General features: G+C 47.1%; 2 protein-coding genes across 2 annotated transcripts in view; both read right to left on the bottom strand.

Moving 5' to 3' along the window:
* The window catches only part of LOC310837896 (C-type lectin domain family 2 member D-like), a 201,075-nt gene that overhangs the window by 114,129 nt on the left and 59,184 nt on the right, over positions 1–27,762 (bottom strand). The window lies entirely within an intron of this gene.
* Positions 8,616–15,008, bottom strand: LOC310839498 (C-type lectin domain family 2 member D-like; the record flags this gene model as incomplete). The annotated part of the gene is made up of 6 exons (XM_083728136.1): positions 8,616–10,359; positions 11,596–11,699; positions 12,103–12,284; positions 12,740–12,865; positions 14,446–14,541; positions 14,972–15,008. 6 exons carry the CDS (start codon positions 15,006–15,008, stop codon positions 10,194–10,196), a joined length of 711 nt encoding a protein of 236 aa, XP_083584262.1. The 3' UTR covers positions 8,616–10,193.

A 27,762-nucleotide genomic window follows, 5' to 3' on the forward strand; every position in this document is an offset into this window, starting at 1 on the left:
GTGCACTGATGGGGGTGCAAATCATCACTTCATTTGTTAGATTAGTCATTCCCTGAATGAAGAGGCTGGTGGCGCTGTGGTCTAAACCACTGAGCCTCTTGGACTTGACAATCAGAAGGTCGGTGGTTCAAATCCCCGCGACTGAGTGAGGTCCCGTAGCTCTGTCCCAGCTCCTGCCAACTTAGCAGTTTGAAAGCACACCAGTGCAAGTAGATAAATAGGTACTGCTGCGATGGGAAGGTAAATGGCAGGACCCTGAAAGCTGTCTGTTGACAAACACTGGTTCCCTCGGCCTGAAAGTAAGTTGAGCACCACACTCCATAGTCGCCTTTGACTTGACTTAACCATCTAGGGGTCCTTTACCTTTTACCTTTACCTAATACAGTGGTGCCCCGCAAGACGAACGCCTCGCAAGACGGAAAACCCGCTAGACGAAAGGGTTTTCCGTTTTTGGAGGCGCTTCGCAAAACGAATTTCCCTATGGGCTTGCTTCGCAAGACGAAATGTCTTGCGAGCTCCTGCGGGGTTTTCCCCTCCCCCCCTTTTCCTAAGCCGCTAAGCTGCTTATCAGTTGATCCGCTAAAAGCCGCTAAACCGCTAATAGCGCTAATCCGCTAATCCGTCAATGGGCTTGCTTCGCAAGACGAAAGAACCGCTATACGAAGAGCCTCATGGAACGGATTAATTTCGTCTTGCGAGGCACCACTGTATCTGGAAAAACTCCCCTTTGCCTTTGGCTACAGATTCTTCACTTAATTGCATTAGAATAGTATTATATTAATATAAATCAATGAAAGGGAACTGACAAACTGGCTGCTTTTGTCCCAATACACTAGCAAAGGTTTGGATTTTATGACAGTTGCCCATTTGGGGAATAAAACCTTACCCATAATACATAAGTTATTACTAGGGCTTTTGGCTTCCTGCCATAAGTTGGTTAAGGAGCATCCTGGCAACTGCAGACTATTCTGGGCTGGAGGCGATCTTGCAAGCTGCACAAGAAGTCGGGGGCCAACTCATTTGGCCCCATTTTGTGCTTATATCTGGAAAGCTGCTTTCATGCACATCCAATGAGCTAAAGAACTGCATCTATCAGAAATAACACCATTTCGCCTTATCAAGCCACAGCTGTTTGCTTCAGCAAGGCCCGATACTGTAAACCTGCAGAATAAAGGAAATAATTTGTTGTTGCTTTTAAAAAAAAAAAAGATTCTGTCATTCAGTATCAGGATACTGTTTTTATTTTTCACATGAAAACCTTTCCCTTCATGCCAAGAGGTGAGCTATTTATCCTCAGCTGACTGACATACAGCTGATTGACATCCAATGTCCTTTTAAAATCTATTGGGGAGAGGGAGGGCTGCTTTTATAAAAACGTATTTTGTGTTTTTATACCTGTATTGTGATTTTAAGTTGTAACTGTACTGAGACGTGTGGGTATAGGGCGGTATATAAATTTAATAAATAAAAATAAAAATAATACCAACAGACGTCACCAGATGCCTCTTGGGACAGATGAAAACTTATACCTTGGCATCAGTAAAGGCATCTCTTTTATTTATATTGGTAGTTCAGCCTTTGTGTATGCATTGATTTGAAGGTTGTTGTTAAGGCCTCCCTCTTCTTTTCATTTCTGTGTTTTATTTACATCACTAGGTCTATGCTTCTTTGCTAACATGTAAATCAATAAAAAAATAATAAAAAATACAGAAATTATCAGTGCACACCTGGAACTACTCACAGTTCTTCCTTGAAGGGGGATCCATCAACCCATTCCCAGGTCCACTCTTCAGAGAGTTTGGCTGCTGTGAATCCCAACCAATACCGGTTTTCCTTTGTCATATTCTTTATGCAGTGGTGCCCCGCAAGACGAACGCCTCGCAAGACGAAAAACCCGCTAGATGAAAGGGTTTTTCTGTTTTGGAGGCGCTTTGCAAAACGAATTTCCCTATGGGGTTGCTTCACAAGACGAAAAAATCTTGCGTCCCCCAGCGGGTTTTTTTTGCTTTTTTTGCCCTTTTCCTAAGCCGCTAAGCCGCTTATCAGCTGTTCCGCTGATAAGCCGCTTAACAGCTGATCGCTGGAAGCCGCTTGACAGCTCTAGCACTAATCCGCTAAGCTGTCAATGGGCTTGCTTCGCAAGACGAAAAAACCGCTAGACGAAGAGAATCGCGGAACGGATTAATTTCGTCTAGCGAGGCACCACTGTGATTGCCTATAATGGAACAGACAAGGATGTTGCCAGGGCTTTCTTTCAGCCAGAACTTGCTGGAACTCAGTTCTCGCACCTCTCAGGTGGGTACCGTTAACATTGTAAGAAAACAAGGGAGGTCTTCATGGTGAATTCTGGCACCTCTTTTTCTAGAAAAATAGCACTGGATGTTGCCATTCTGACCACTGAATCAACAGTTCATGCTCAGTTCCATCAGCTTCATTTCTATGGAGCTCTTCATTGCTCCACATCCTGCTCCTTAGCCATCTTCAGCTGACCCAGGTGGAAATCCTTTTAGCTGAGAAAAGGAGGGGGTCCCCTACTTCTGTATTTGTGTATAAGGACCTTCTGTACAAATCTGCATGCATTTTAACTAATGCGTATTTAATATTGTGGAGATGTGTATCTGATTTCAGCAGTGGCTGGCAAAAGAAGCTTTTAGGCCAAGGCAGGATTGACAGCAAGGCTCAAGGGATTTGATGGATGGATTGCAATTTAAGTGCATTTTTTTGCTACTTTTTATACACACCATTGGAGGGTGAAGAGAATGAAATCTGAACCAGGAAGTCCATGTTTCAAATTTCACCTCTGCCATAACATGAACACACTAGGTGGCCTTAGGCAAGCTACTCTCTCAGCCTCTAGTCTTCCTACTGCACTACGGAACATAATAATACTGAGCATTTAAAAAGGTTGCTATAAGGATTACAATTGGATCGTGCATGTAAAGCCCTCTGAACACTTACAAGATCTATACAAATGTCATTGAGCAAAGTTACATGTGCTGTTGAGGAATAAAGCATCCTGATGGATGGTTAGGACTTATGGGAGCTGGAATCCAACAACTGAAGGACCACAGGTCCCACATCCCTGGCCAGAAGTCTCTTGTGGACTTTGCTTCAACTGGATCCCTGCTGGCTAGACTTTTCTCACAAGTTGCATATTTACCATCTCCAGCTGGTCCTGAATCACAAGCAGGGTGGAGTTCTTTCCTTTGCAGTAATCTTGGCTCTCGGTCCAGGTTTTTTGCCCTTGAGAGATCCAGTAGCAGGTGTTCCTGTGCAGTTCCCAGTCATTGGGGCATATTTTGCAGTTTGGGGCATCCTCTGGTGGTAGAGAGGGAAAGCAAGAGGCAGAATATTTCTGTGCATAAATGGATGCTTTTATTTTCCCCGTCCTGGGAGAATCTGAGAATTTATTGCATATTACAAAATGTCTCATTGCAAAGGGGAGCTTTATTTCAGTAAATAAACTTCCCAGGAGTTTTGAGTAACATGTAGAATCCCAAGTGGTCTCAGATGCTTGTTAAGCATTTTGAGAGGAAACTACATGGGAACCTGACTTCATGCTGCCTTTGTAATGCTGCATGAGGAGGAAATGTACCTGGGACCACCGCCCCTCTGGCCCTCCCCACGCAATGCCACTGCTGATGAAATCAGTGTGTGAAGAGGCTAAGCTGGTTGCTCTAGCCAGGCTGCATGACACTCACAAGCCAATCTTGTGCTCCTATACCAAGAATTTATGAACTTTCACCTCTTTAGAACTAAACTATTTACTGCCTGTGTAACCTTTCTGAGTGATGTATAGAAAAGAACATGAACTTGACCTTTGAAGAGTTTGTAAGTAAATCATTTTTAAAGTACTAAATGTGTGATCTTTTCCTATGCTGAGGGAAGATTGTGGGAGTCATAAAGCCAAGGCAGACATTCCTCTTGGCAATGATTACCTTATATGGTGAAGGGTGCAATAAAAGCCTTGACCAGATGAGGTAATGGGAGACATTGCCAAACGGCCATGCGGCTGGGAGGACAAAGGATAATAAAAAGTTACCGGAGAAGAGAGGTTCGAAGGAGCTGCCCTCCCTTATTATGAAAATACTCGTTGCCTCATTGTGTCTTCTTTCTATGCTATGCTAAGCACCATCTATGACAGCAGGCTTCCGTCAGAAGATGGTACTTTTTTTGGAACGCAATTGGAAAGACATATTTTAAAGGTCTAACAGTCTATATTTCCACACTTTACTTTGCCCCAAACTTGGATCTTGGAATCCAGGAATTTTCCTTTCTATATAATATCATGTTTTGCTTGCATCAACAGTTTCAACATGCCTCAGTTCCAGTTCTTCATCTGGCTATTCTGGTCCTTCTCAGGGTTTGTGGGTTAATGAAGCCTGCAAGGTTCTTTTCATTACAGGGATAGGAAAAGACATTTGTGAACCACAGCATAATCACTTAGGCTGAGAATTAATTTGAGCAGCCCTTATAGGGGGAGGAGGAAGTCAATACATCTGAATTCTGCGTCATTTTAAAAGTAAAACTTTTAAATGGTGTTTTAATAGTAAATCTGATTCGGAAGATGGAAGTGGCTGACGTCCAGACAGTGTTTCTGGTACACATACACAAAACACAAGTCATCCATGAGTGGCTGAGGTTACCTGTACCGTTCTGGCTTAGAGAGCTGCACATATAGCGTTTCAGCTGTAGCTTAAATTCAGAGTCAGTGCTGCTGCTGCTGGTGCCCTCTGGTGTTTGTTTAGGCTGCAAAACTAAATACATTTTATAGTGTTGCATTTGATCCTGAATATCAGCTCTAGTATTAAAAGATGCTATGGACAACTGTTGGGATACAGTCTGTTTTTCTTGCACAGGAAAAGAAACAGCCATTTTGTTTTGTTACATAGCAAATGTAATTCACGAAGGATACATATATTTGGCACCCTGTAACCTGTCATCAAATGATGAAGAATCCTGCTGTTCACAATGACTGGGGCTAAACAAGCAGGGCATCAAAGAGTATTAATAGGAATATTAAATAATGTTCATTATTTTAATTAAAATACAGAGGTGGAAAATAGGGCTAACCATTAGGGTTGCAAAATAAGAAATACAATTCCCCACAGTTTATTCAGAGCACAGAACTGGGGCTTATTTGATGCATAATTTATCTTTTCTCAAATAAATAAATATTTTTTGAAATGCCCACACTATTTTTTATTCACCAGCTGCTAAGGTGCCTTTGACAAAAAGCAGAGTAACAGTAGCCTTCCAGGAGGACTCCAGGGTGGCCAGCTTTTACTGGACTGTGCCAGGAAAAGTTATCTGTATTCACACTCTCAGGCTGCAAGCCTATTCGGGCTTGACTTGCACAGGATTGCAAATATTCTTGGGGAAACCAACATTAAGCATGCAGTTACTCACCCAAAACTTTCAGCCAGAGTGAGGAAGAAAATCACAGCGCAGGCAGTTCCAAGAGCAACGCGAAGGCCCTGTGTATACTTATGGTCATCTGTAAGGATTAAAAGTTGATAAAAGAACTATGCTTTTTGGTGTAAAGAGATTGCAACTGATGCTGGTGTGACGTTATGAATTATGGCATCTACTGCCTGCACAGAAATGGCGAAACGTACAAGAAATATAAGAAATCAAGATAACAAACTTTTTTTTTATAAAAGAATGGAAAAGGTTTATTGAATAATTTCAAAGTGTAAACAGATAAGAACACTGGCAGGATTATTATAATAACCTGAAGTTCAATAAGAGTATACATTTAAAGTAGATGAATAAATGATTACATTAAGTTAATTTGGAATATGCAGAAAATATAAAAAATAAATTTAAGGAACCGCAGAAAGAGGGGAAGGAAGGTGAATTTCAAAATGTTAAAATGATTGTAAAATGATTGAAAGTTATAAAAATTGAAAATCATTTTTTAAAAAAATTAAAAAATGAACGTGATCCTTCTGCAGGCAAAGCATTTATTCAATCACTGAGGCCATTCTGTAATATATAAAGGAAAATAATACTTCCATTTGGCTCTCCTGCTTCCAATTATTTTTATTAGGTGACTTCAAGGTTGGAGAATTATGCAAAGGAGAGGAAGAAACAAACCCCTTTCTAGTCTCTCCATACCGTTCATGTTTTGTAAACCTCTAGCATGTCCACCCTTTTTAATTCAAGTTTAATTTTCTAGAATAAAAGAAGAATGCATCACTCTGAAGACTATCCAGGCAACTACATTGGGCAGCAAGGAAAAAAGGATTTAGCAGAGACCCACAAAACAGAACCTGAGGACTTCAGATTCTGTAACCCACCTGCAGATTAATTACCCTGCACAAAAGAATAATACATGAATAAGTGAGTCACTTACTGCAGTTCCTGCCAGGACGAGGCATTGGAATCCTTGAACAGGAAGGCATTTCCCGAATGTCTAGGTCCGCACATGCTATTTCCCCAGCCATGACACATGCAGAGAAAGCTGAACGTGAACTAAAGGAAGGAAGCTGAGCTACAGCAACAGGAGCTGCTGAGGTGAATGTTCAGCTCCAAGCCACCGCGACTAGCACGCTCAGCAACACAGGGCCCAAGTGGTCTCTGTCAAAGGGTTTTTTTTTTTTTTAGACTTCCTTTTCTCATAAGAATCATTGGTTGAGACCAATGCATTCCAGTGAGTGCATCTCTGTTTAAATTATAGCTGCACCAGCATCCTTGGCCACCCCCTCCACCTGATTCTACTGTTTCTTCTCTGTCAGAAACTGCACTTGCTGGCATCCTGTGACCCCTTTAGGTTTGGGGACTGGGGATTTGCCATCTGGTATTCTTGAGGACTAGTAACCCACTTTTATTTGATTAACCTTGTGCCTTTTAACTGATTGATTTAATCTACAATACATTTGTTCATTGTTTTATAGGTGTCTTTTGAGATATTGAATTTTCGAGTTAAATATTGACACCCAGTCTGAGAATGGAACACCTTTCGTTGCTGGGACTTAGCAGTAGCAACATTGCTTCAGAAGGTCTTCCCTAGGGAATATAAGAACAGCTTTCTGATCAATGGTCTCTCAAGATCAGAGTCAATGAGACAGTGAATTTTGTTTGAGTTAAAACTTAGGTAAAATCCAATTGGGAAGCCCATTTATTGATAGTCTCTATATACTACAGTGGTACCTCAGGTTACATAGGCTTCAGGTTACATACGCTTCAGGTTACAGAAATAGTGCTTCAGGTTAAGAACTTTGCTTCAGGATGAGAACAGAAATTGTGCCGCGGCAGCAGGAGGCCCCATTAGCTAAAGTGGTGCTTCAGGTTAAGAACAGTTTCAGGTTAAGAACGGACCTCCGGAACGAATTAAGTATTTAACCCGAGGTACCACTGTATCTCTATGTGGCTATAGACCAGCAGTACTGTTCGCAGCAGAACAAGGTACCCGGCTTTGCTAGTTGGAAAAATATAGCTACGTATGAAGCACAAATTCAGCACCCAGCAGCATAGTAGGAAAACAGGTGCACCTATTAAATCAGTACGGCACCTAAGAAGAGCCCTGCTGAACCAAAACAAAGACCTATCTCCTCCAGCATCCTGTTTCTGAGAGCGACTGAGCTGTGGGAAGCTGTGATCTACTTCTGGGGAAAGGGAACATCAGCAGAGACTTGCCCATGCTTTCAATGAGTCACACCTGGCCAAAAAGGTAACAGTTCACATCTGGTCTGCTGTACATGTCTGGCTTCACCCCTAGGCCAGATTCCTGTCAGCTGCCCTCTTCTTCTAAGGTGGCCCCTTCAGAGTCTCCGTTTTCCAGTCCTGTCTCCTCAGGAGTGAATTCCAAATCTCAGGAACAAGTAGAGCTTCCTAGAATCACCCCAGGGATCCAGAAAAGGCTTTTACCTAAGTGGGCAGAGATATTTTGCTTCAGTGCCTTTAACCTAAGCAGGATTATGTCCAGGGTTCACTTGTCTCCCCAGTGAACAGGGGACTAGGTAAACATATACATCTGGCATTCCCTTTCTGGCTATGCACAGTGGGGCTTAAGGGGGACCCTAGTAAGAACCAAGATCCCCCTATCTCTGTGGAGAAGCCTTCTTAGGTACACAGCCTGTTTCCTGCATCTCCCCATGGCACCTCTTTCATCTCTTACACCCTTTCTTTCTCTTTGACCCTTCATTTTGCCTGAGTTACAGCAGCTGGACTCCTCCCCTACATCAGGCATGTGACTGAGACTGCCCAACCCTTCTTTCCCCGTAGGTTGGGCCGGATTAACACCTTTAGAGGCCCTAAGCACTTTAAAAATTGGGGTGCCCCATATATACCTACCCTAAATAGTGAAACGAGTAAGACGTAAAATTATATTATATTTTTCAAAATGAAACAAAGCTTACAGCAAGATGGAAAACCATGATGATTTTTGTATACTTCCACTTTATTTATATTATTATATTATATATAAATATTATTATATGTATGCCGTCTTTCCACATTTAAAACAATGCTCAAGGCGGCTTACAACATGAGAACATTTACATAATTACCAACATAACAAAAGTTATGAACAATAAATGAAACACATCAAAATGGAAAACAATTTCAACATAAATCATAAAATCTAAAACTAAGAATACAACATTAGTATCAATCACAATTTAAAATGACATAGATAAAAAAATAAAAGCAATTTTAAACAAAAACAAAAATGGAGCCCTCTCTGCCCAGCAGCACTCCTTTATGGAGCCTGTCAGGCCCCACCCCAAGCCAGGTGGAGAGAAGCAACTCAATCCCTGCAGGTTAATCCAGCCCTGGGTTGAGCCTTCACAAAACGTCCACAGGTGGCCTCTTCAGGACCCATTGCCTGGCTGGTGTGGATTGGGGTCTACTTAAAGTGCCAAGTGCTGGCAAGGGACTAGGAAGCCCTGGGAGCCCATCACAGAAGCTGGCAGCCATGGAGGAGCCATGCATTCCATATTAAGGACCCAATTTCTGGCAGAATACAGATGCCAGCAACATGATGGCACTAGTGGACACTTCCTCTGGCTATGAGGAGCCCACTGGACAATGCCAGGTGAAATGAAAGGAGTCGGATAATATTTTGCCCAGCATCCCCAACTGTGCCGCACAATAATGTATGCCAGAAACATGAGAGTTGCCAGTCTGGGTCAGTATAATGTACTCTTGAGTCTCCAGCCAGATGTACCTAATAAAAACCAAGTTGTACACCAGCCTCTGAATGGGGTGGTCCAGTCCCTGGCTGCCCTGGTTAATAGCTGTCGATATGCCTGTGCTCTTTGAACCAAGGACAGTCCATTTTGAAAGCCACCTATGCTTGTGGCCATTGTAACATCCTATAGCAATGATCACATGACAATTTCCTGTGGCAAGCCACCACAGCAGAGTTGCACATTTGTCTTGCATTGAACCTGCACCAAGTCAACTTTTGTGTAGGTGGTCATCTTCACAACTCTAATAATCTGAAATGGAAGAAAAAATTGATGGAATTCTGGCAGAATGGCATAAATCCATGAATCATCAACTTGTGCCCTCCCCACTTAGTTAGCAAATGGCTAGGTTCAATGTAGAAGACCAATGCCTCTGCTTATGATTTTTCTTGGTGACAGATTTCAAGATTCATTATAAAGTAAGACAAGTTTGTAGCTGATGTTGTGCAAAGATCAGGTTGAAAGTGTGCAGGCACTGAAGCCTAGTTCAGATCATTTGAGGTTTTGTATGAAGCTGTGAACAAGCGTCAGAGTTGAGCACTCCTATCTGTAGTCTCCTGTCACACACCAGCTTTGGTGTAAAATTGTTTCCATGCATACAATTTGCTGCCTTTCCTTCTAGAAACAGTATCTAGGTCATACAATGGAAAGGCTTACCTAGAGATGTCAGAGAATTTTGACAAAAACAGAAAAGCAAGCAGAAATGGTGGCAGCTCTGTGGTCAGAGAATCAAGGGAATACAATCGGTATTTGTTCTCCTGATTGTTGTTGTCTTCTTGATGTCCACAAATGGTATGTCATTAAATACTGTCTTACATTGTTTTGATGCTTCCTTTACACAGAAATAAATGCAAGTTGCACAAACGATGTTAAATAGTAGACAGTGAGCTGAATATTGTAGCATTAGAAGGAAATCAAACTGCAGCAGAGTGGAAATAGTGCTGATTGTGATTAAAATGGGCCAGAATGGAAATTGCTGATTTCTTACATCCCTGGGATTTACCATAATTCCTCTTGGCATATGACTTTTCCTGCTGTAGAGTTTTTATTTCTCATATACGCATGAGGGTGTTTGCAGATCCACTTTTTTGGTATGTTGCAGCGGGAGGGAATGACAAACTCCTTGCTTAGATAGGCACAGTTTTCACTTCCTTTCACCACCAACCTGCAACACAAGAAGAAGAGGTGAGATGGGCATGCCAGGTTTGTCGCTCCGTTTTGCATGGGTGGGACACTGTCATAAACTATGTAGCCAAGAATCAGATCCATTAGAAATGGGAGCTTAGTTCCAGATCATTTCATAACTTTCCATCTCAGAGACTTATGGTGCAATCCTCTAGCCATGTCTACTCAGAAGCAAGTCCCATTGTGTTCATCACAGCTAAAGAACCCTTGGCAGGTGGCCATCCAACCTCTATTTAAAAACCTCCAATAAAGGAGAGTCCACAACCTCCCAAGGGAGCCTGTTTGACTGCCAAACAGCTCTTACTGTCAGAAAGTTCTTCCTGAGATTTAGTCCAAATCTCCTTTCTTATAACTTGAATCCATTGATTTGGGGCTTGTGTAAGCATGGCTTGCTTACATTGCATGACTGGCTTACAGGTCTGGGAGACAGCACTATTGGAGATTAGCTCAGCATTGTTAGATAGCAGATTAAGAGAGTGTGAGAGTACATGGCTTATGTTTCTTGCTCATGCTCATAAATCTGCCTCCCTAATGAAACCACCTGTTACATTATGGAGAGATCTGATCCACGGATAAACTTCACCCTGTGTGCTTTTGTACTTTGTTTGTATGACACATGATCTGTACTTGATATTTTGTATTGTTTCCTTTCTCTTCACTGTTTACCCAGAAATCAATAAAATACTTATGCTTTTACTAGAACCTTCCCCAATGATTGTTCCACAGCAACTTGTATTCAAGGTTACACTGCCTCAGTTCCTGGAGGCAGCAGATGACTCATCATCAGGGTCCATCAACAGCCTTGTTCTCCATGGGTCTGTCTAATTCCCTGCTAAAGCTGTCCATCTTGTGAGAGTCAATTCCATAGTTTGTAATGTGTGAAGAAACACATTACTGCATCCTGAATCTCCTACCTTTCAGCATAATTGATTGACCTTAAGTCTTGTGAGAGTGGGAAGACAAGGACTTTCTCCACACCAGAGGAGCTCAAGAGCCTTAGCTGGAGTTTGTCGGCAGTGTGGATGGTTTCTCTGTGTATGGTCAGAGGTGAGAAATCCCGACATATCAGGAAGGGGTTATGCTTTGGGTGCAATCCTGATTCCTTGAAGTTCACATTCTGGAGTGATTTTTGGTTACAGATTCAGGTTTGGGATCAACTCACTGTACACAGCATGGTCGCTGCTTAGTCCCAATTTGGAGAAGAACAAGGACTCACGTGTTACTGTATTCTGACCCATCTGCCCATATCCAGGTATCATTGAAGTCCTTCTGAAGGCCAATCCAATGGTCAGCTTCGCCCTTGAACCGGAACATGAACACCTTGGTTGAAAACACACAAACAGCTTAGAACAGTGCCTCCAAATGAGTCTTCCACCTCAAATAATGCCACTTGTGGGAGGAGAACAAGAACTTCCAACAGAGACCTGGGCAGTGAGACTGGAGAAAGAGAGGCTTAGATAGCAGAAGGAAGGAGTTCAAGAAGGATGGGAAAGTGGCTGAAGGAAGAGTATATAGCAGGGATGGGGAACTTGCTGGGGAATTCATCTACAATCCCTATTATCCTTGATCATAATGGCCTGCAAGATGGATAATTTGTTTGCATCAAGCTATGACAAAGCCACGTTACCTCACAGATTCTCTTTATATTTCCATAAGGATAGCTCATCCTTAGTGCTGTGCAGGAGATAATTCTCACAAACATTTATACATTTCTTGGTCTCACCTTTTCATGCTCACACTGAATCTCAGCCAGAGAAGAGCCCTGGGATATGCAAAAGCTCTGGGCAGAAGTCCAGTTTTTTTCTTCTTCTGAGAAAAAGTAACACTTTCCTTCATAGACAATCCAGCCAGCTGGGCATGTTGCTCTCAAAAAAACATCAGGGCAAATCTGGTTGGCTTTCCCCCCTGCAAGAGAGAGAAAGTTCTGCTCTGAACTGGGATCTGCACATAACATTTCAACCTCCGGCTTGGAGGGAGGGCAAAGAAGGAACCAATAAGCAGCTCTTGTGGCTCCTGGATTCAGATGCTTCCTGGAGAGAGGAAAGGGAAGGAGCAGTAGAGGAATCACACAACTTGGGGGAGCTTTGTTGTTCAGTGGCAGAGAATCTGCTTTGCATGCTGACGGTCTTGAGTTCAATCTCCGGCATCTTCAGGTAGAGCTGGGAAAGATCCCCTCCAAAGTCCCAGAGAGCCATTGGCAAGAGCATGGATAATATGGATTCAGCCAAAGGCAGCTGTTTTCCTAACTGCTGCTGCTAAGTGTGAACTGGCCATTAGAAGCCAAAGTGCTGGTGGCAGACAGAGGTCATGACTGGGCCTGACCTGGAAGAAAGCACTAAGAAAACCGGCAGAAAACTCACCTCTCAGGACAGCAAGAACAGGGATGATGATGATGAGGAGGAGGAGGAGAATGAGGATGATGGTGGTGGTAGCGGTAATAATGAATTCAATTGAGATTCTTTTATGGCGATAATTAGGGTGACCCCCTGAAAGGAAATTAACACACACAAATAATGGTCTTTATTTACCATTGCTAGGGAAAAAGTAAGAAGAACACAGATCTCACCTACAAGAGGTGTTTCACATATAGCCACATCAACAAATGCACACACACACACACATACACAACTAATACCAGAATTTTTTTGTTGTTATTTCAATACTTAATTTTTGGGGCATTCGGGAATTTGGAGTTGGCATATTTCAATTTTACTTCTATCTCCTGCGTTGTTAGCATAGCTAATTGTCTCTCCAGCATCTTAATTTGCCAGGTAATATTTGTATTTGCCCTGCCCCGGGTACCGGAGGAGCTAGCTATGCCCCTGCATGGGGCCTGGCAGCAATGAATATGGACTTCCCTGCCATTGCCAATTGGTTTTCTGATCGTCATGCTGCAGCAATTTATTTAAATCTTCATATCCTTTGTAACCAAAAGGCTTAGCTATATTAAAAACCACCTTCTGTTTAACCACTTTCCTGATTGCTATAGGGAAAGAGGAATTGTGTGCAGATAAATGGGCTGTGAGCTGCTGGCATGGGGGCAGGTGGCTTCCTCTCTCCCTTAACCACATCTGCACTAGGCATGGGGAAGGAGGACGGGGGAGGAGGAGGTTGTCCAGCATAGAAACCACCATGACTGCCAGATGGGAGCCCCCCAATTTGCCCTTTGGGCAACTGCTTGTGTTTCTATGCTGGGCATGGAGGGAACAAAAGCAATAATGAATGACTGCAGCCAAGACAGCATGAATGATACAGTGCTGTGGAACTACGACTTGTGATATTAGGTGCAAAATCCAACTTTTTCAGAATCCCACATTTCATTCTTTTTTTCCTTTTTCTTTTTTTGAAAAACAAAGTTTCTAGTTCATATAATTCTATGCCACAATGCCTGCTCGGTCTTGGAAGCAAAAGAAGAAAAGTTTTATTTAACAGCCAGGGTGGTTGTGGTGGTGAATCTTCATTTATCCGCAATCCTTTTAGGTTGTCATAGTTTGCCAAATCCTGCCCAGCCTAAGTAGCCATAGGAGATGATGAGGATGGGCCTCAGTAGCTGAGGAGTAGCATATATATACAGCAGGTTAAAGGGCTTCTCTGTTTCCTGACCCTCTCTCTGTCACCCCAGATGCCCATTTTTATTTTTGCAACCCCATTTCCAGGAGTTAATACAAGCACCTGCCCACTCATTTGCATCTTTGCATTTCATTAGCTTTATTGAAGTGAAGAAAAAACAACAACTCCCAGAATGACAGTATTCAGAGAACCTTTTAAAAAGTTACAGGGAACCAGGCAGAGGGCCTTCTTGGTAGTGGCACCTGCCCTGTGGAACTCCCTCCCAGCAGATGCCAAAGAAATAAACAACTATCTGACTTTGAGAAGACATCTGAAGGCAGCCCTGTTCAGGGAAGTTTTCAATGTTTGATGCTTTATTGTGTTTTTAATATTCTGTTGAGAGCCACCCAGAGTGGCTGGGGAAACTCAGCCAGATGGGCGCGGTATTTATCATCATCATCATCATCATCATCATCATCATCATCAAAGACAGCTTTGCCTAAGGAGGCAAACTTACCAGCAGCATCTCCAGCCTCTTCCTTTGGTTCACTGTGAGGACCTCCCCACTGTCCCTCTTGCTTTTCAACAAGGCCAGATGGTGTTGAAATTGTGCCTGCCAAAAGCAACAAGCAGATGGGTGTTCAAGGCTTAGGGAGTGGGCAGTTCTGTGTTTCTGCATCGTTCTCCTGCCATAGGCTCCCTCCATAAGCGTGAGCAATGCAAGCAGATCATAGGCAGTTCTAGGATGCCCAAATCCTCCAGAGAGGTGTAGCCTCCTTACAAGGTGTGCACTCTTTCCTGCAATGTTCTAGTTCTAGGTTCCTGTTCCTGTAAGCACCTGGTATCATGTTTTTAATATCCTGTTGGGAGCTGCCCAGAGCGGTTGGGGAAACCCAGCCAGATGGGAGGGTTATTATTATTATTAAACATCACTATCACCATCACAACAGCCAAAGGTGATTTTTCATTAATACCCACTTTGCTTCATTTGGTAACAAAGACTCCATGCAAGTTATTTTTTTTTTAATTTGAAAATGGCCCACGTTCATTTTCAGCCACGCTGTCGTGAATATGGCCCATCGTCACCTATGGCTGCATAGGCTGGGCAGGATTTTGCAAACTACCAAAACCTGCTTACAAAATGGAATGACATGACTGCGCATTCTGCAAAAAGAGATTTTCAAGAGCTCACTCTTAAACCCCGCAACAAACTACAATCTGTCTCCAGTCTCCATCTTAATACTTTTCATGCATCAGAGTTAACTTGCTTACCAGATTATTCTCTCATCTCCGAATGTTCAAAATTGTAACAAGCTCCATTCTGTTGTGGTAAAAACACAACTTGTTCTGCTCTGTTTACAGGTTTCTCGTAGGTATTGGCATGTTCCATCATTTTTGGCTCCCCTTCCAGCAGATCCTTCATCCTTCAGAAAGATAATAGAAAACCTTATTTACAGGCAAAACAACCTTTGCTTGCAGAAGCACCAGACGCCTTTATGAGAAACAAGAGGGAGGTATCAAAAATTTAGGTTTGCAGAAGTACAACTATTTAAGTGAAGAGGAAGCCCCCTAAAAAAATATATACAGTGGTGCCTCGCAAGACGAAATTAATTTGTTCCGCGAGTCTCTTCGTCTTGCGGTTTTTTCGTCTTGCGTAGCACGGCTATTAGCGGCTTAGGGGCTTAGCGCTATTAGCGGCTTAGCGGCTTAGAAAAAGGGGGGGGAAGAAAAAAAACTCGCAAGAAGAAACGTCTTGCAAAGCAAGCCCATAGGGAAATTTGTCTTGCGAAGCACCTCAAAAGACGGAAAACTCTTTCGTCTAGCGAGTTTTTCGTCTTGTGAGGCATTCGTCTTGCGGGGCACCACTGTATAATAATCCATTGAGGTCTGAGCATGCTCAGTAGCCATGGGAAAGAAGAGAGGTGGGGAATCTTTCCCCCTCAAATTTCCTTCTGTGTCACCTTCCACAGAGCTAGAAGCAAAGGGCAGCAGGGCAGGTACTGTAATTTTTACCTTTGTACATAAGCTGTACATCTATAGAAGTTTATAAAATTATGCATGACACGAAGAAAGTGGAAAGAGAAAAGCTTTTCTCCCACTCTTGTTAGGACACTAGAATCAGTGGGTATCAAACAAAGCTGAATGTTGGGAGATTTTGTGCGGGGTACAAAGAATAAAATTAAAATTAAAGTTTGCTTTCTGAGGGTGGCTGCACTCAGGAAAAGAGCAGTTAGGCAAGGGAAAGCAGGGCACACAATTCAGCTACTGGCTGGGCAAAGCGAAAGGATTGGCACAGAGGAGAAGGGAGGCAGGGAGGAGCCAAAGGCAGAAGCAGGCCAGCCAGGCACCAGTGGGAGCTGGTTGGAGGAGCCAAAGGCGGGAGCAGCCCAGCCAGGCACCAGTGGGAGCTGGTTGGAGGAGCCAAAGGCGGGAGCAGCCCAGCCAGGCACCAGTGGGAGCTGGTCGGAGGAGCCAAAGGCGGGAGCAGGCCAGCCAGGCACCAGTGGGAGCTGGTCGGAGGAGCCAAAGGCGGGAGCAGCCCAGCCAGGCACCAGTGGGAGCTGGTCGGAGGAGCCAAAGGCGGGAGCAGCCCAGCCAGGCACCAGTGGGAGCTGGTCGGAGGAGCCAAAGGCGGGAGCAGCCCAGCCAGGCACCAGCGGGAGCTGGTCGGAGGAGCCAAAGGCGGGAGCAGCCCAGCCAGGCACCAGTGGGAGCTGGTCGGAGGAGCCAAAGGCGGGAGCAGCCCAGCCAGGCACCAGTGGGAGCTGGTCGGAGGAGCCAAAGGCGGGAGCAGCCCAGCCAGGCACCAGTGGGAGCTGGTCGGAGGAGCCAAAGGCGGGAGCAGCCCAGCCAGGCACCAGTGGGAGCTGGTCGGAGGAGCCAAAGGCGGGAGCAGCCCAGCCAGGCACCAGTGGGAGCTGGTCGGAGGAGCCAAAGGCGGGAGCAGCCCAGCCAGGCACCAGTGGGAGCTGGTCGGAGGAGCCAAAGGCGGGAGCAGCCCAGCCAGGCACCAGTGGGAGCTGGTCGGAGGAGCCAAAGGCGGGAGCAGCCCAGCCAGGCACCAGTGGGAGCTGGTCGGAGGAGCCAAAGGCGGGAGCAGCCCAGCCAGGCACCAGTGGGAGCTGGTCGGAGGAGCCAAAGGCGGGAGCAGCCCAGCCAGGCACCAGTGGGAGCTGGTCGGAGGAGCCAAAGGCGGGAGCAGCCCAGCCAGGCACCAGTGGGAGCTGGTCGGAGGAGCCAAAGGCGGGAGCAGCCCAGCCAGGCACCAGTGGGAGCTGGTCGGAGGAGCCAAAGGCGGGAGCAGCCCAGCCAGGCACCAGTGGGAGCTGGTCGGAGGAGCCAAAGGCGGGAGCAGCCCAGCCAGGCACCAGTGGGAGCTGGTCGGAGGAGCCAAAGGCGGGAGCAGCCCAGCCAGGCACCAGTGGGAGCTGGTCGGAGGAGCCAAAGGCGGGAGCAGCCCAGCCAGGCACCAGTGGGAGCTGGTCGGAGGAGCCAAAGGCGGGAGCAGCCCAGCCAGGCACCAGTGGGAGCTGGTCGGAGGAGCCAAAGGCGGGAGCAGCCCAGCCAGGCACCAGTGGGAGCTGGTCGGAGGAGCCAAAGGCGGGAGCAGGCCAGCCAGGCACCAGTGGGAGCTGGTCGGAGGAGCCAAAGGCGGGAGCAGCCCAGCCAGGCACCAGTGGGAGCTGGTCAGAGGAGCCAAAGGCGGGAGCAGGCCAGCCAGGCACCAGTGGGAGCTGGTTGGAGGAGCCAAAGGCGGGAGCAGCCCAGCCAGGCACCAGTGGGAGCTGGTTGGAGGAGCCAAAGGCGGGAGCAGCCCAGCCAGGCACCAGTGGGAGCTGGTTGGAGGAGCCAAAGGCGGGAGCAGCCCAGCCAGGCACCAGTGGGAGCTGGTTGGAGGAGCCAAAGGCGGGAGCAGCCCAGCCAGGCACCAGTGGGAGCTGGTCGGAGGAGCCAAAGGCGGGAGCAGGCCAGCCAGGCACCAGTGGGAGCTGGTCGGAGGAGCCAAAGGCGGGAGCAGGCCAGCCAGGCACCAGTGGGAGCTGGTTGGAGGAGCCAAAGGCGGGAGCAGCCCAGCCAGGCACCAGTGGGAGCTGGTTGGAGGAGCCAAAGGCGGGAGCAGCCCAGCCAGGCACCAGTGGGAGCTGGTTGGAGGAGCCAAAGGCGGGAGCAGCCCAGCCAGGCACCAGTGGGAGCTGGTTGGAGGAGCCAAAGGCGGGAGCAGCCCAGCCAGGCACCAGTGGGAGCTGGTCGGAGGAGCCAAAGGCGGGAGCAGCCCAGCCAGGCACCAGTGGGAGCTGGTTGGAGGAGCCAAAGGCGGGAGCAGCCCAGCCAGGCACCAGTGGGAGCTGGTCGGAGGAGCCAAAGGCGGGAGCAGGCCAGCCAGGCACCAGTGGGAGCTGGTCGGAGGAGCCAAAGGCGGGAGCAGGCCAGCCAGGCACCAGTGGGAGCTGGTCAGAGGAGCCAAAGGCGGGAGCAGGCCAGCCAGGCACCAGTGGGAGCTGGTTGGAGGAGCCAAAGGCGGGAGCAGCCCAGCCAGGCACCAGTGGGAGCTGGTTGGAGGAGCCAAAGGCGGGAGCAGCCCAGCCAGGCACCAGTGGGAGCTGGTTGGAGGAGCCAAAGGCGGGAGCAGCCCAGCCAGGCACCAGTGGGAGCTGGTTGGAGGAGCCAAAGGCGGGAGCAGCCCAGCCAGGCACCAGTGGGAGCTGGTCGGAGGAGCCAAAGGCGGGAGCAGCCCAGCCAGGCACCAGTGGGAGCTGGTCGGAGGAGCCAAAGGCGGGAGCAGCCCAGCCAGGCACCAGTGGGAGCTGGTCGGAGGAGCCAAAGGCGGGAGCAGCCCAGCCAGGCACCAGTGGGAGCTGGTCGGAGGAGCCAAAGGCGGGAGCAGCCCAGCCAGGCACCAGTGGGAGCTGGTCGGAGGAGCCAAAGGCGGGAGCAGCCCAGCCAGGCACCAGTGGGAGCTGGTCGGAGGAGCCAAAGGCGGGAGCAGCCCAGCCAGGCACCAGTGGGAGCTGGTCGGAGGAGCCAAAGGCGGGAGCAGCCCAGCCAGGCACCAGTGGGAGCTGGTCGGAGGAGCCAAAGGCGGGAGCAGCCCAGCCAGGCACCAGTGGGAGCTGGTCGGAGGAGCCAAAGGCGGGAGCAGGCCAGCCAGGCACCAGTGGGAGCTGGTCGGAGGAGCCAAAGGCGGGAGCAGGCCAGCCAGGCACCAGTGGGAGCTGGTCAGAGGAGCCAAAGGCGGGAGCAGGCCAGCCAGGCACCAGTGGGAGCTGGTTGGAGGAGCCAAAGGCGGGAGCAGCCCAGCCAGGCACCAGTGGGAGCTGGTTGGAGGAGCCAAAGGCGGGAGCAGCCCAGCCAGGCACCAGTGGGAGCTGGTCGGAGGAGCCAAAGGCGGGAGCAGCCCAGCCAGGCACCAGTGGGAGCTGGTCGGAGGTTTATTTTATTTTATTTTCAGTTTTGAACAGGAGCCTAGGAATCCAAATTCATGCTAAAAGAAAAAAAATATGAGATGCCCACAGCTATAGACCAACTTCATTCAGTATTCACAGAGAGAGGCTTGGGAATACAGCCTCTCGGAATAATGTGTTGCTTCGAGTGAAACTGCACCCCATCCGTCTCTCCCATTTCCTCATTCGTCATCCCTATGGGTGCTGAGAAGTGCCCTCTGCCTTTGAGCTCTTTGCCCTCCAACTTCCAAGGCCTGCTATGTTTTGGAAGGGAGGGTCTGGAATGCTTTCTGAAGACAGTGTGTCCATCAGCTGTGGCCCCCCTGGTTCTCCCCCTCCTCCTCCTCCTCTCCCATTATTTCCCAGCTTTCCCCCTCGTCTTCCTCTGAGCTGCGACCTCCCTCTAACCCCTGTTGTCATTCTGAACTGTCTTCTTCTTCTCCACCATTCCTCATCTGCCCAGTCCCTGACAGATAGAGGCTACACAAAATCCCCCCCCCCAAAGTGAGCCCCCCCCTGCCTAAATTCAGCACAGCATTTTCCCGCCTTTCCAGAACTCCTTTATTCCTCACCCCACACAGACAGCCAAGATCCACACTCCAGAAGCAAGCACTTGAAATTCATCAAATATCTTTTTCACTGAAGCAGAGGTTGGATGGTCTCCTGTCCTGGATGCTTTAAATGAGATTCCTGCCTTGCAGGGGGCTGGGCTAGAGGACCCTCTGACCCCTTCCAACTCCAAGATTCTACGATTACAATGTCTCCCACCCACCCGATGTGCTTCCAGCATGGAATCTGTTCCTAGGGAGTTTCCCCTCCAGGACAAGGCAGAAATCCTTACCTCTCCATGTAGAGTATGCGGCTCCTTCTCCTCCCCCTGTGCACTGCAGGTTTTGCAGGTTGGGCCCCTTTCCTCTTCTTTCCTGCCACAACAAAACCCCCTTGGCTGCACAGCATAGGCCATTTGAAAGTAGATCGAGCTAGCAGCCACTGCTTAAAGTGCTCGGTGTCACCTGCTGAAGCAGCAGCTCCCCACAGCCGCTCATCTCAACCTTTAACCTGCAGTCATGAATACATTTACCTGGCAATAACAACTGAGTAGGTGGGGCTAGGATTGCACTGCTCATCTCATGCTTTAGTGCCTTAGGGCCCTCCTCCTGCCACTCACCACCTGGCCCGGGGCGGGGCCTGACAGGTATCACAAGGACGGTTGCTGTTACTGCTGCTCCTGTCCAGGAGGACTCGGAGGGGCGCAGAGTTCTTTTAAAAATGTTTTTAAATTTTCTGTTTCCCTGTTGAATTTTTGGTATGTGGAGGGTGGGGGTGGGATGGATGTTTGGTTGGGCTTGGGAATTTGATTTTGATGTATTTGTGATTTTTACAGTTTTTTGTTTGTATTGTTTATTATTTTTTTAAGGTTTTATTTTGTTCTTAAGGGGAGGGGTCAGGGCTGCTGGGGAGCGGGTCCCAGCCAACAAAATGGCTGGGGCATGTTCCATAGAGGGGGATGCGCTGGGACAATCGATCTCAGTGATCACGGGTAGGAGGAGGAGCTACGCTAAGACCAGACCATGTCATTACAGAGGGGGCAGGTTTAGTCGTTGTCTGAGGACTATCCCTGCCTCCGGGTCTGGTCCTGACTGGATGGATACTAGAATCAGCAAGGGATACCCACATGACCTGAAGGTGCTGCTGTGCAATGCCAGGTCAATGATTCATAAGACTACTGCCATCCATAACTTGATCATGGATGGAGGACTTGACCTGGCATGTGTAACAGAGACTTGGTTGGATTAAGCAGATGGGTCTGTCCTTACTGCTGCTTGTCCACTAGGTTTCTCTTACGCACAGCAACCCAGGCCTTGTGGGCGGGGAGGGGGGGTTGCAGTGATTTTTAGGAAGTCATTAGTTTGCACCAGGCGTCCTATTGGGAAGACCCAGTTCTCTTAGTGCATGTTCTGGAAGTTGGGCAATAGGGGCAGTACAGGATTCCTTTTGGTGTACCGACCTCCCCGCTGCACCAAGGATTCCCTGCCCGAGCTGCTTCAGGTCGTGGCGGATGTTCTCCTGGAGACACCTAGTTTGGTTGTCCTAGGGGATTTTAACATCCATGCCGACACGACCTTACAAGGGGCCACTCGGGACTTCGTGGAAAGCATGGCCTCCATGGGGCTGTCCCTGAATAAGTCTGGCCCAACCCATAGCCGCGGACATGCCTTGGACCTGGTGTTTACCTCTATGGATGTTGGTGATCTGACACTAAGTAAAAGCGAAATGAAAGAAGTGCCATGGTCAGATCACTTCCTGGTGCAACTGGACTTCTCTGCGACCCTTCCCCTCTGCAGGGAGGTGGGACCGATTCGGATGGTCTGCCCCTGCCACTTAATGGATCCAAATGGTTTCCAGAGAGTGGTAGGGGATGCTTTATCCCATGTTGATGGCCTTTCAGCTGATTCCCTGGTGGCCTGCTGGAATGTGGAGTTAACCAGGGCTATTGACTGTTTGGCTCCGAAGCGCCCTCTCCGATTGCATGGAGCCCGGACAGCCCTGTGGTTTTCCATGGATCTGAGGGCAATGAAACAATCGTTGAGACGGCTAGAGCGCTGGTGGCGGATAACTCATTCTGAAGCTGACCGGACACAGGTTAGAGTTCAATGTCGAGCCTACCAAGTGGCGGTGGCGACGGCGAAGAAGACTTTCTTCACTGCCTCTATTGTGTGGGATGTGAAACACAAGAGCAGTCAAGTACAACGTTCCTAGAGTGAACATGTTTACACATGGGGAGGGATGTTTGTCCAGCCAGCAGGTAAACTTCCTGTTTCCTTCTGGGCTGGGACAGACTTCCTCTGCGTGTGACTAGAGGTGGGTGTGGCCTCACCTGTGCAGGTAATGACAAAAGCACAGGGCAGGGCAGCCATCTCTCTCTCTTTCACCACATGCATCAAAGACACAACATCTACTAAGTCAAAGATGCCCTCTTGGATTCCAGCCAAGAGAGGACAAAGGGACTGTTTTCTTATAAGATAGATTCCAAGTGTACATTACTTCATTAAGCTAAGTCTGCCTTCTGGGATCTGATTGTGAACAGAATGTGAGTAAACTCTTTTTATACTTTTGTAAAAGACTGTGTCGTCTCTTATATTTTATGAGGGATTAAGGGGAAAATACCAGAACAGTTATTATAGAGGCTTTAGCGAGCCTGAGCAAACGCATCCATTGCAAAGTTTAAAATAAGGGGAATGTTACTCTGCTGAAATTGTGAAACTTGTTAACACAAGTTGGATAAGGAAATAATCAGACAATATATCCTCTCCTGCATCCCTGAACATTCTCACATATTGCATCTGCAGAAAACAGCAGCAGGAGACGTTTTTAGGTGGTTCACAATTTAGCGGAACCACCTGCTACATCGGGGCCCAGTACGGGCCACATGATCTCCTGCAATGATTTTGCAAAGTTTTTTGCAGATAAAGCCGCTCCGATTCGGGAAGAGGTAGACTCCACCGTGGGAGCAGGGCCGGGGCGGGAGAGTGCTAGAGTCCTGTCTAGTCAAATTGCGTGGGATCAATTCCAGTCTGTTACCTGTGAGGATGTGGACAAGCTGCTAGGATGAGTGAAACCAACCACCTGTCTCCTTCCCCATCCTGGCTTTTAAAAACTAGCCGGGAAGGGCTGGGCGATGGGCTTCGTGGGGTGGTGAATGCTTCCCTCCGTGAGGGAGCCTTCCCAGACCCGCTGAAAGAGATGGTTATTAAACCGCTTCTTAAAAAAACATCTTTAGATGCGGCCACAATGGCCAACTATCGCCCAGTCTCAAATCTTCCATTCTTGGGTAAGCTGATTGAGCGAGTGGTTGCTGGACCATTTGGGTCCCTTCCAGTCGGGATTCAGGCCTCATCACGGGACTGAAACTGCCTTGGTTGCTCTGGTTGATGATCTCCGGCGGGCTAGGGACAAAGGTGAGAGCTGTTTCCTAGTTCTGCTGGATGTCTCAGCGTTGTTTGATACTGTTATGTACTGAAGTTCTCACCCTGGGCCAGCAGGGGGATACTGTAGATAGTTATGCAAATGAAGGATCGAAAGTGACATTCAGTGATTGGATGGTTTGTATGCAAATGAAGGATCGAAAGTGACATTCAGTGATTGGATAGCTTTAGAAAGTTGCTACAGTTACGTTGTTCTGGAGCTCTATATAAGCAGGCAGACTGAGCTCTTCAGTTCAGTTCTGTTCTGGCCTCTGAATAAACAAGAGCTGTTTGAAGAATCACTGTGTCATCTGATATGTTCGCCCACAACATAACAGATACCATCGACAGTATTTTAATATTTTTTTGGAAGCCGCCCAGAATGGCTGGGGAAGCCATTATTATACAATATTATTATATATAATAATAATAATATTGTAGCAGGCATGGGTTTGCTTCTTTCTTTCTTTCTTTCTTAAATATTTTTATTGGTTTTATTGGTTTTTCCATGTATACATCCTCTAACAATATTTCTCTAGTCCATTTTTTTATGTTGCTTCTTCATACCTGTATATGTTGTAAATGGTTCCCATTCTCTTTTTAAAGTCTTTGTTATCTTTTTCATAATAATAATAATAATAATAATAATAATAATAATAATAATAATAATAATAATAATAATAATAATTTATTATTTATACCCCGCCCATCTGGCTGGGCCTCCCCAGCCACTCTGGGCGGCTTCCATAAAAACCAAAAATACAGTAAAATCACACGTTAAAAACTTCCCTGAACAGGGCTGCCTTAAGATGTCTTCTGAATGTCAGGTAGTTGTTTATTGCTTTGACAACTGCTGGAAGGGCGTTCCACAGGGTGGGCGCCACTACCGAGAAGGCCCTCTGCCTGGTTCCCTGTAGCTTTGCTTCTCGCAATGAGGGAACCGCCAGAAGGCCCTCAGCGCTGGACCTCAGCGTCCGGGCAGAATGATGGGGGTGGAGACGCTCCTTCAGGTATACTGGACCGAGGCCGTTTAGGGCTTTAAAGGTCAGCACCAACACTTTGAATTGTGCTCGGAAACATACTGGGAGCCAATGTAGGTCTTTCAAGACCGGTGTTATATGGTCTCGGCGGCCGCTCCCAGTCACCAGTCTAGCTGCCGCATTCTGGATTTTTCATGTAATTTATCTGTTAATTTTGCCAGTTCTGCATATTCCATAAGCTTCCCTTGCCATTGTTCTTTCATTGGTATATTCTTTTCTTTCTTTCTTTAACAAAATAATAAAATTCACATCTTGCTGGAGTGTAATAAAACCTCTCGTGTTTTCCACACAAACACACACACAATTAGCATATAAAAATATCCCAAATTAGCATATAAAAACATTGGCACAGCTCTTTTACGGATCCTTTCTGGGCCTGCCTCCCTCCTCGTTCATTCCCCTTGAAAGAGTGCAATCCAAACTCCTCAGAGCCCTTCTACAAGTTCCTAGATGTGCTTCAAATGCATAGGTCAGACTAGAAACAGGCATGATGAAAGTCGAAGCTCATATTAGTCTAGTGGCTATCTCTGAAACTGCTTCCCCAAGGAATAGCCCCAGTGATTCTGAGCGACCAGTTTCACTCTGGTTGGCAGACAGCAGTCTTCACTCTTCAGAAACTCTTCAGAAACTGGGCCTTGCTCCCCAAACCCTCATAACTATGGGCCGGGGCCAAGCTAGGTCCATGGTTAGGCAAAGAATCATAGACACAGAGAGACAACAGGACTGTACAAGGTTCCTCGATTATAAAATCATAGAAAACGGGAGATACGTTTGCTCCAGCAGCATATCTCTGTTTCCTCACATCCAGAAACGCAAGAAGGGCTTTTACTCTTGCTAGAAGCTCAGCCTTGCCCTCACCGGTTCTGGAAGGCTGCTATAGAAGGGTCCTGTACACACAGAGACTTTGCACCTGCCCATTAGGGGAAATAGGAAGCCTCGAACATATATTTTTTAGATGTCATTTTTATGCTGAGATTCGTAGAGACACCACTGATCCTTTGCTGAAGAGGCTTGCCGATCTTTCAGACAAGTCTAAACTTAATTCTCTCCTCTCATTTGGAGGGCTGTCCTGCTACTTCCACCCTTTTTGAAAAAAAGGTTCCATAAAGCAGGTTTCTTGCTTTGAGATTTTATTTTATTATTTTTAGAGAAAGTGGTAGTGGCGCATACGGTAACCTCCTCAGTGATGGTTGGACTTACTTTTTGTCTCGTCTGCTCAATCTGCTGCAGCCTGTCTTCGCATGCACGGGAAGTCCCCAACTCACCAGGGGTTTGTCATCCGTCAGCTCCCCTCACCTGGTTTAGCCAACTATTCAATGGTGTCTCCGAAAAATTTTACATATCACTTGAGAAGACAGGCGAACTAATATCAGTGTACTGGACGAAGCAAAGGTCACCAGTGTCAAAGCAATGATTCTTCAACATCACCTTGGTTGGACTGGTCATGTTGTGCAGATGCCTGATGATCGTCTTCCAAAGCAACTACTCTATTCCGAACTTAAAAATGGAAAGTGTAATGCAACTTTTGGGGGTATCACTGCTAGTTCATAGCTTGTTGGTTGTATTCAACTAAGTTTTACTCAATGTAGGTTCTTTGAAACTTATGCACGCACTTTGCAGTGCAAACCTAACCGTGTCAACTCAGGAGTAAGTTCTGCTGAATTCAATGGAGCTTACTTCCCAGGTGAAAGTGGGCTTAGGAGGATAGCCTTGGTCATGTGCATTAATTTCAGTGGGTCTACTCTGAGTAACCTTTTGTCGAATACCACTCTGCATAAGTGAGTTTTATACTTTGTAAGCTGCTTAGCAGTAAATGCAGAGAGCAGAGGGCAGTTGGGCATAAGGTTCATTTTATTTCATACTTTGCATGACTGTTTGTGCTAATATTTTTTATTATTTATATTCGTGTAAAAATTCACAACATCAGTGGCATCAATGACGGTTAAGGAGAGGCGGACATTGGTTGTTATTTGATATTGGACATCTAGAAAGGGCACCAAAAGGGGGAAACAAAATGATCTGGAGGGCCGGTAGAAAAAGAAGACAAGGTCATGAATACAGGCAATAAGAGTGCCTAACAAATATTACAATGTTACAAAAGTCGTGTGCTCTCTGCCGAGCGGTGGCAAGTGGACATGGGATTCCAGGCATTCACCCAGGATCTGTACTCCTTTGGAGAATTGAGACACGTTACAGACCCTTGAAGACTTTTTATTGTATTAAATTTATATACCGCCCTTCATCTGAAGATATCTGGGTGGTTCACAATATTTCTGGCAAAAAAGAGAGAGATGGGGGAAAATGCATTTGAAATTGTGGGATAACACTTGCTTTGTGCTGCCTCGTGCAGCGATTTATTGTAAAATGGCTTTCTGATATCATCTGCCCCTCTGCGGCTCAAGCTTTGGAGGGAGTCTTATGGAAAGGTGAAACTTGTGGAACAGCTGCCAATGCTACTGAGGATGAAGCAGGAACCTTGAAAAGCCCAACAAGAGCAGATAGAAGCCCCTGTTCTGAACTGATGGCCATTCACCTGTGTGAGCCGTTTACAGGTAATCTCCCATCTCTTCCTCCTGAGATGCCTGAAACATTTGCCTGGTATTGGTGAAAATGAGGTTCTTATGTAGGGACGGATCTGAAAATAGTGAGATATTTGCAGGGCCATCTTTAGCAGATGCGGCGCCGGGGTGCAAATATCTGCCCAGTGCCCCCAAATTACCACGGATAGTGGGGTGTGTGTGTGAAAGCTGCACACTGTCAGCCATTGGGGGGCACAACTCTTCCCCATTCTGCTGCAGGACAGCGATCTCCACAGAGGCTTGGGAGGGAAGTTGCACGCCCGCCAGCCATATAATTGGCGGGGCGCAGCTGGAGGGAGTGCAGGGAAAGGGGAGGCCGCCGGCAAAGCCATGCAGCTTGCCCACTCGCTGGGGCGCCCCTGAGAGTCCGGCGCCCTGGTGCAACGCACCACTAAGCCCTATGGGAAAGATGGCTCTGGATATTTGAGTCCTATGTCATTTAGGACTTCTGAAACTAACCTGTGCACTGTGAATTGGGCTTGGACACTAATAGACAAGCAGTGTGGCTGCTTCACACTCCTTCTCACAGCCATCCCCACCAGCAATCTGTCTGCTGCATTCTGTAGTTTCCCAGTTTTCAGGGGAGTTCCACTTGCAGGGCAGGGGTGAATGGGAAAGAGGCGTCCTCCCATATGCCATGATGTGGTCTGGAGAATTTTCCGTGTCACATCTTCACTGGCGACAAGGAGCGGTTGCCAAAGTGCAAATATTGTATTTGGCAAGCTTGGGAGTTTCAAAGTTTCTGCATATTAGTAAAAATGTAAGTAAAATTAACATGCTAAATAAGCTTACTGTCTAGGGCTTCAGAA

This window comes from Podarcis gaigeae, assembly GCF_964106915.1.
Source record: "Podarcis gaigeae genome assembly, chromosome: 2".
In the NCBI taxonomy this organism is placed as follows: domain Eukaryota; kingdom Metazoa; phylum Chordata; class Lepidosauria; order Squamata; family Lacertidae; genus Podarcis; species Podarcis gaigeae.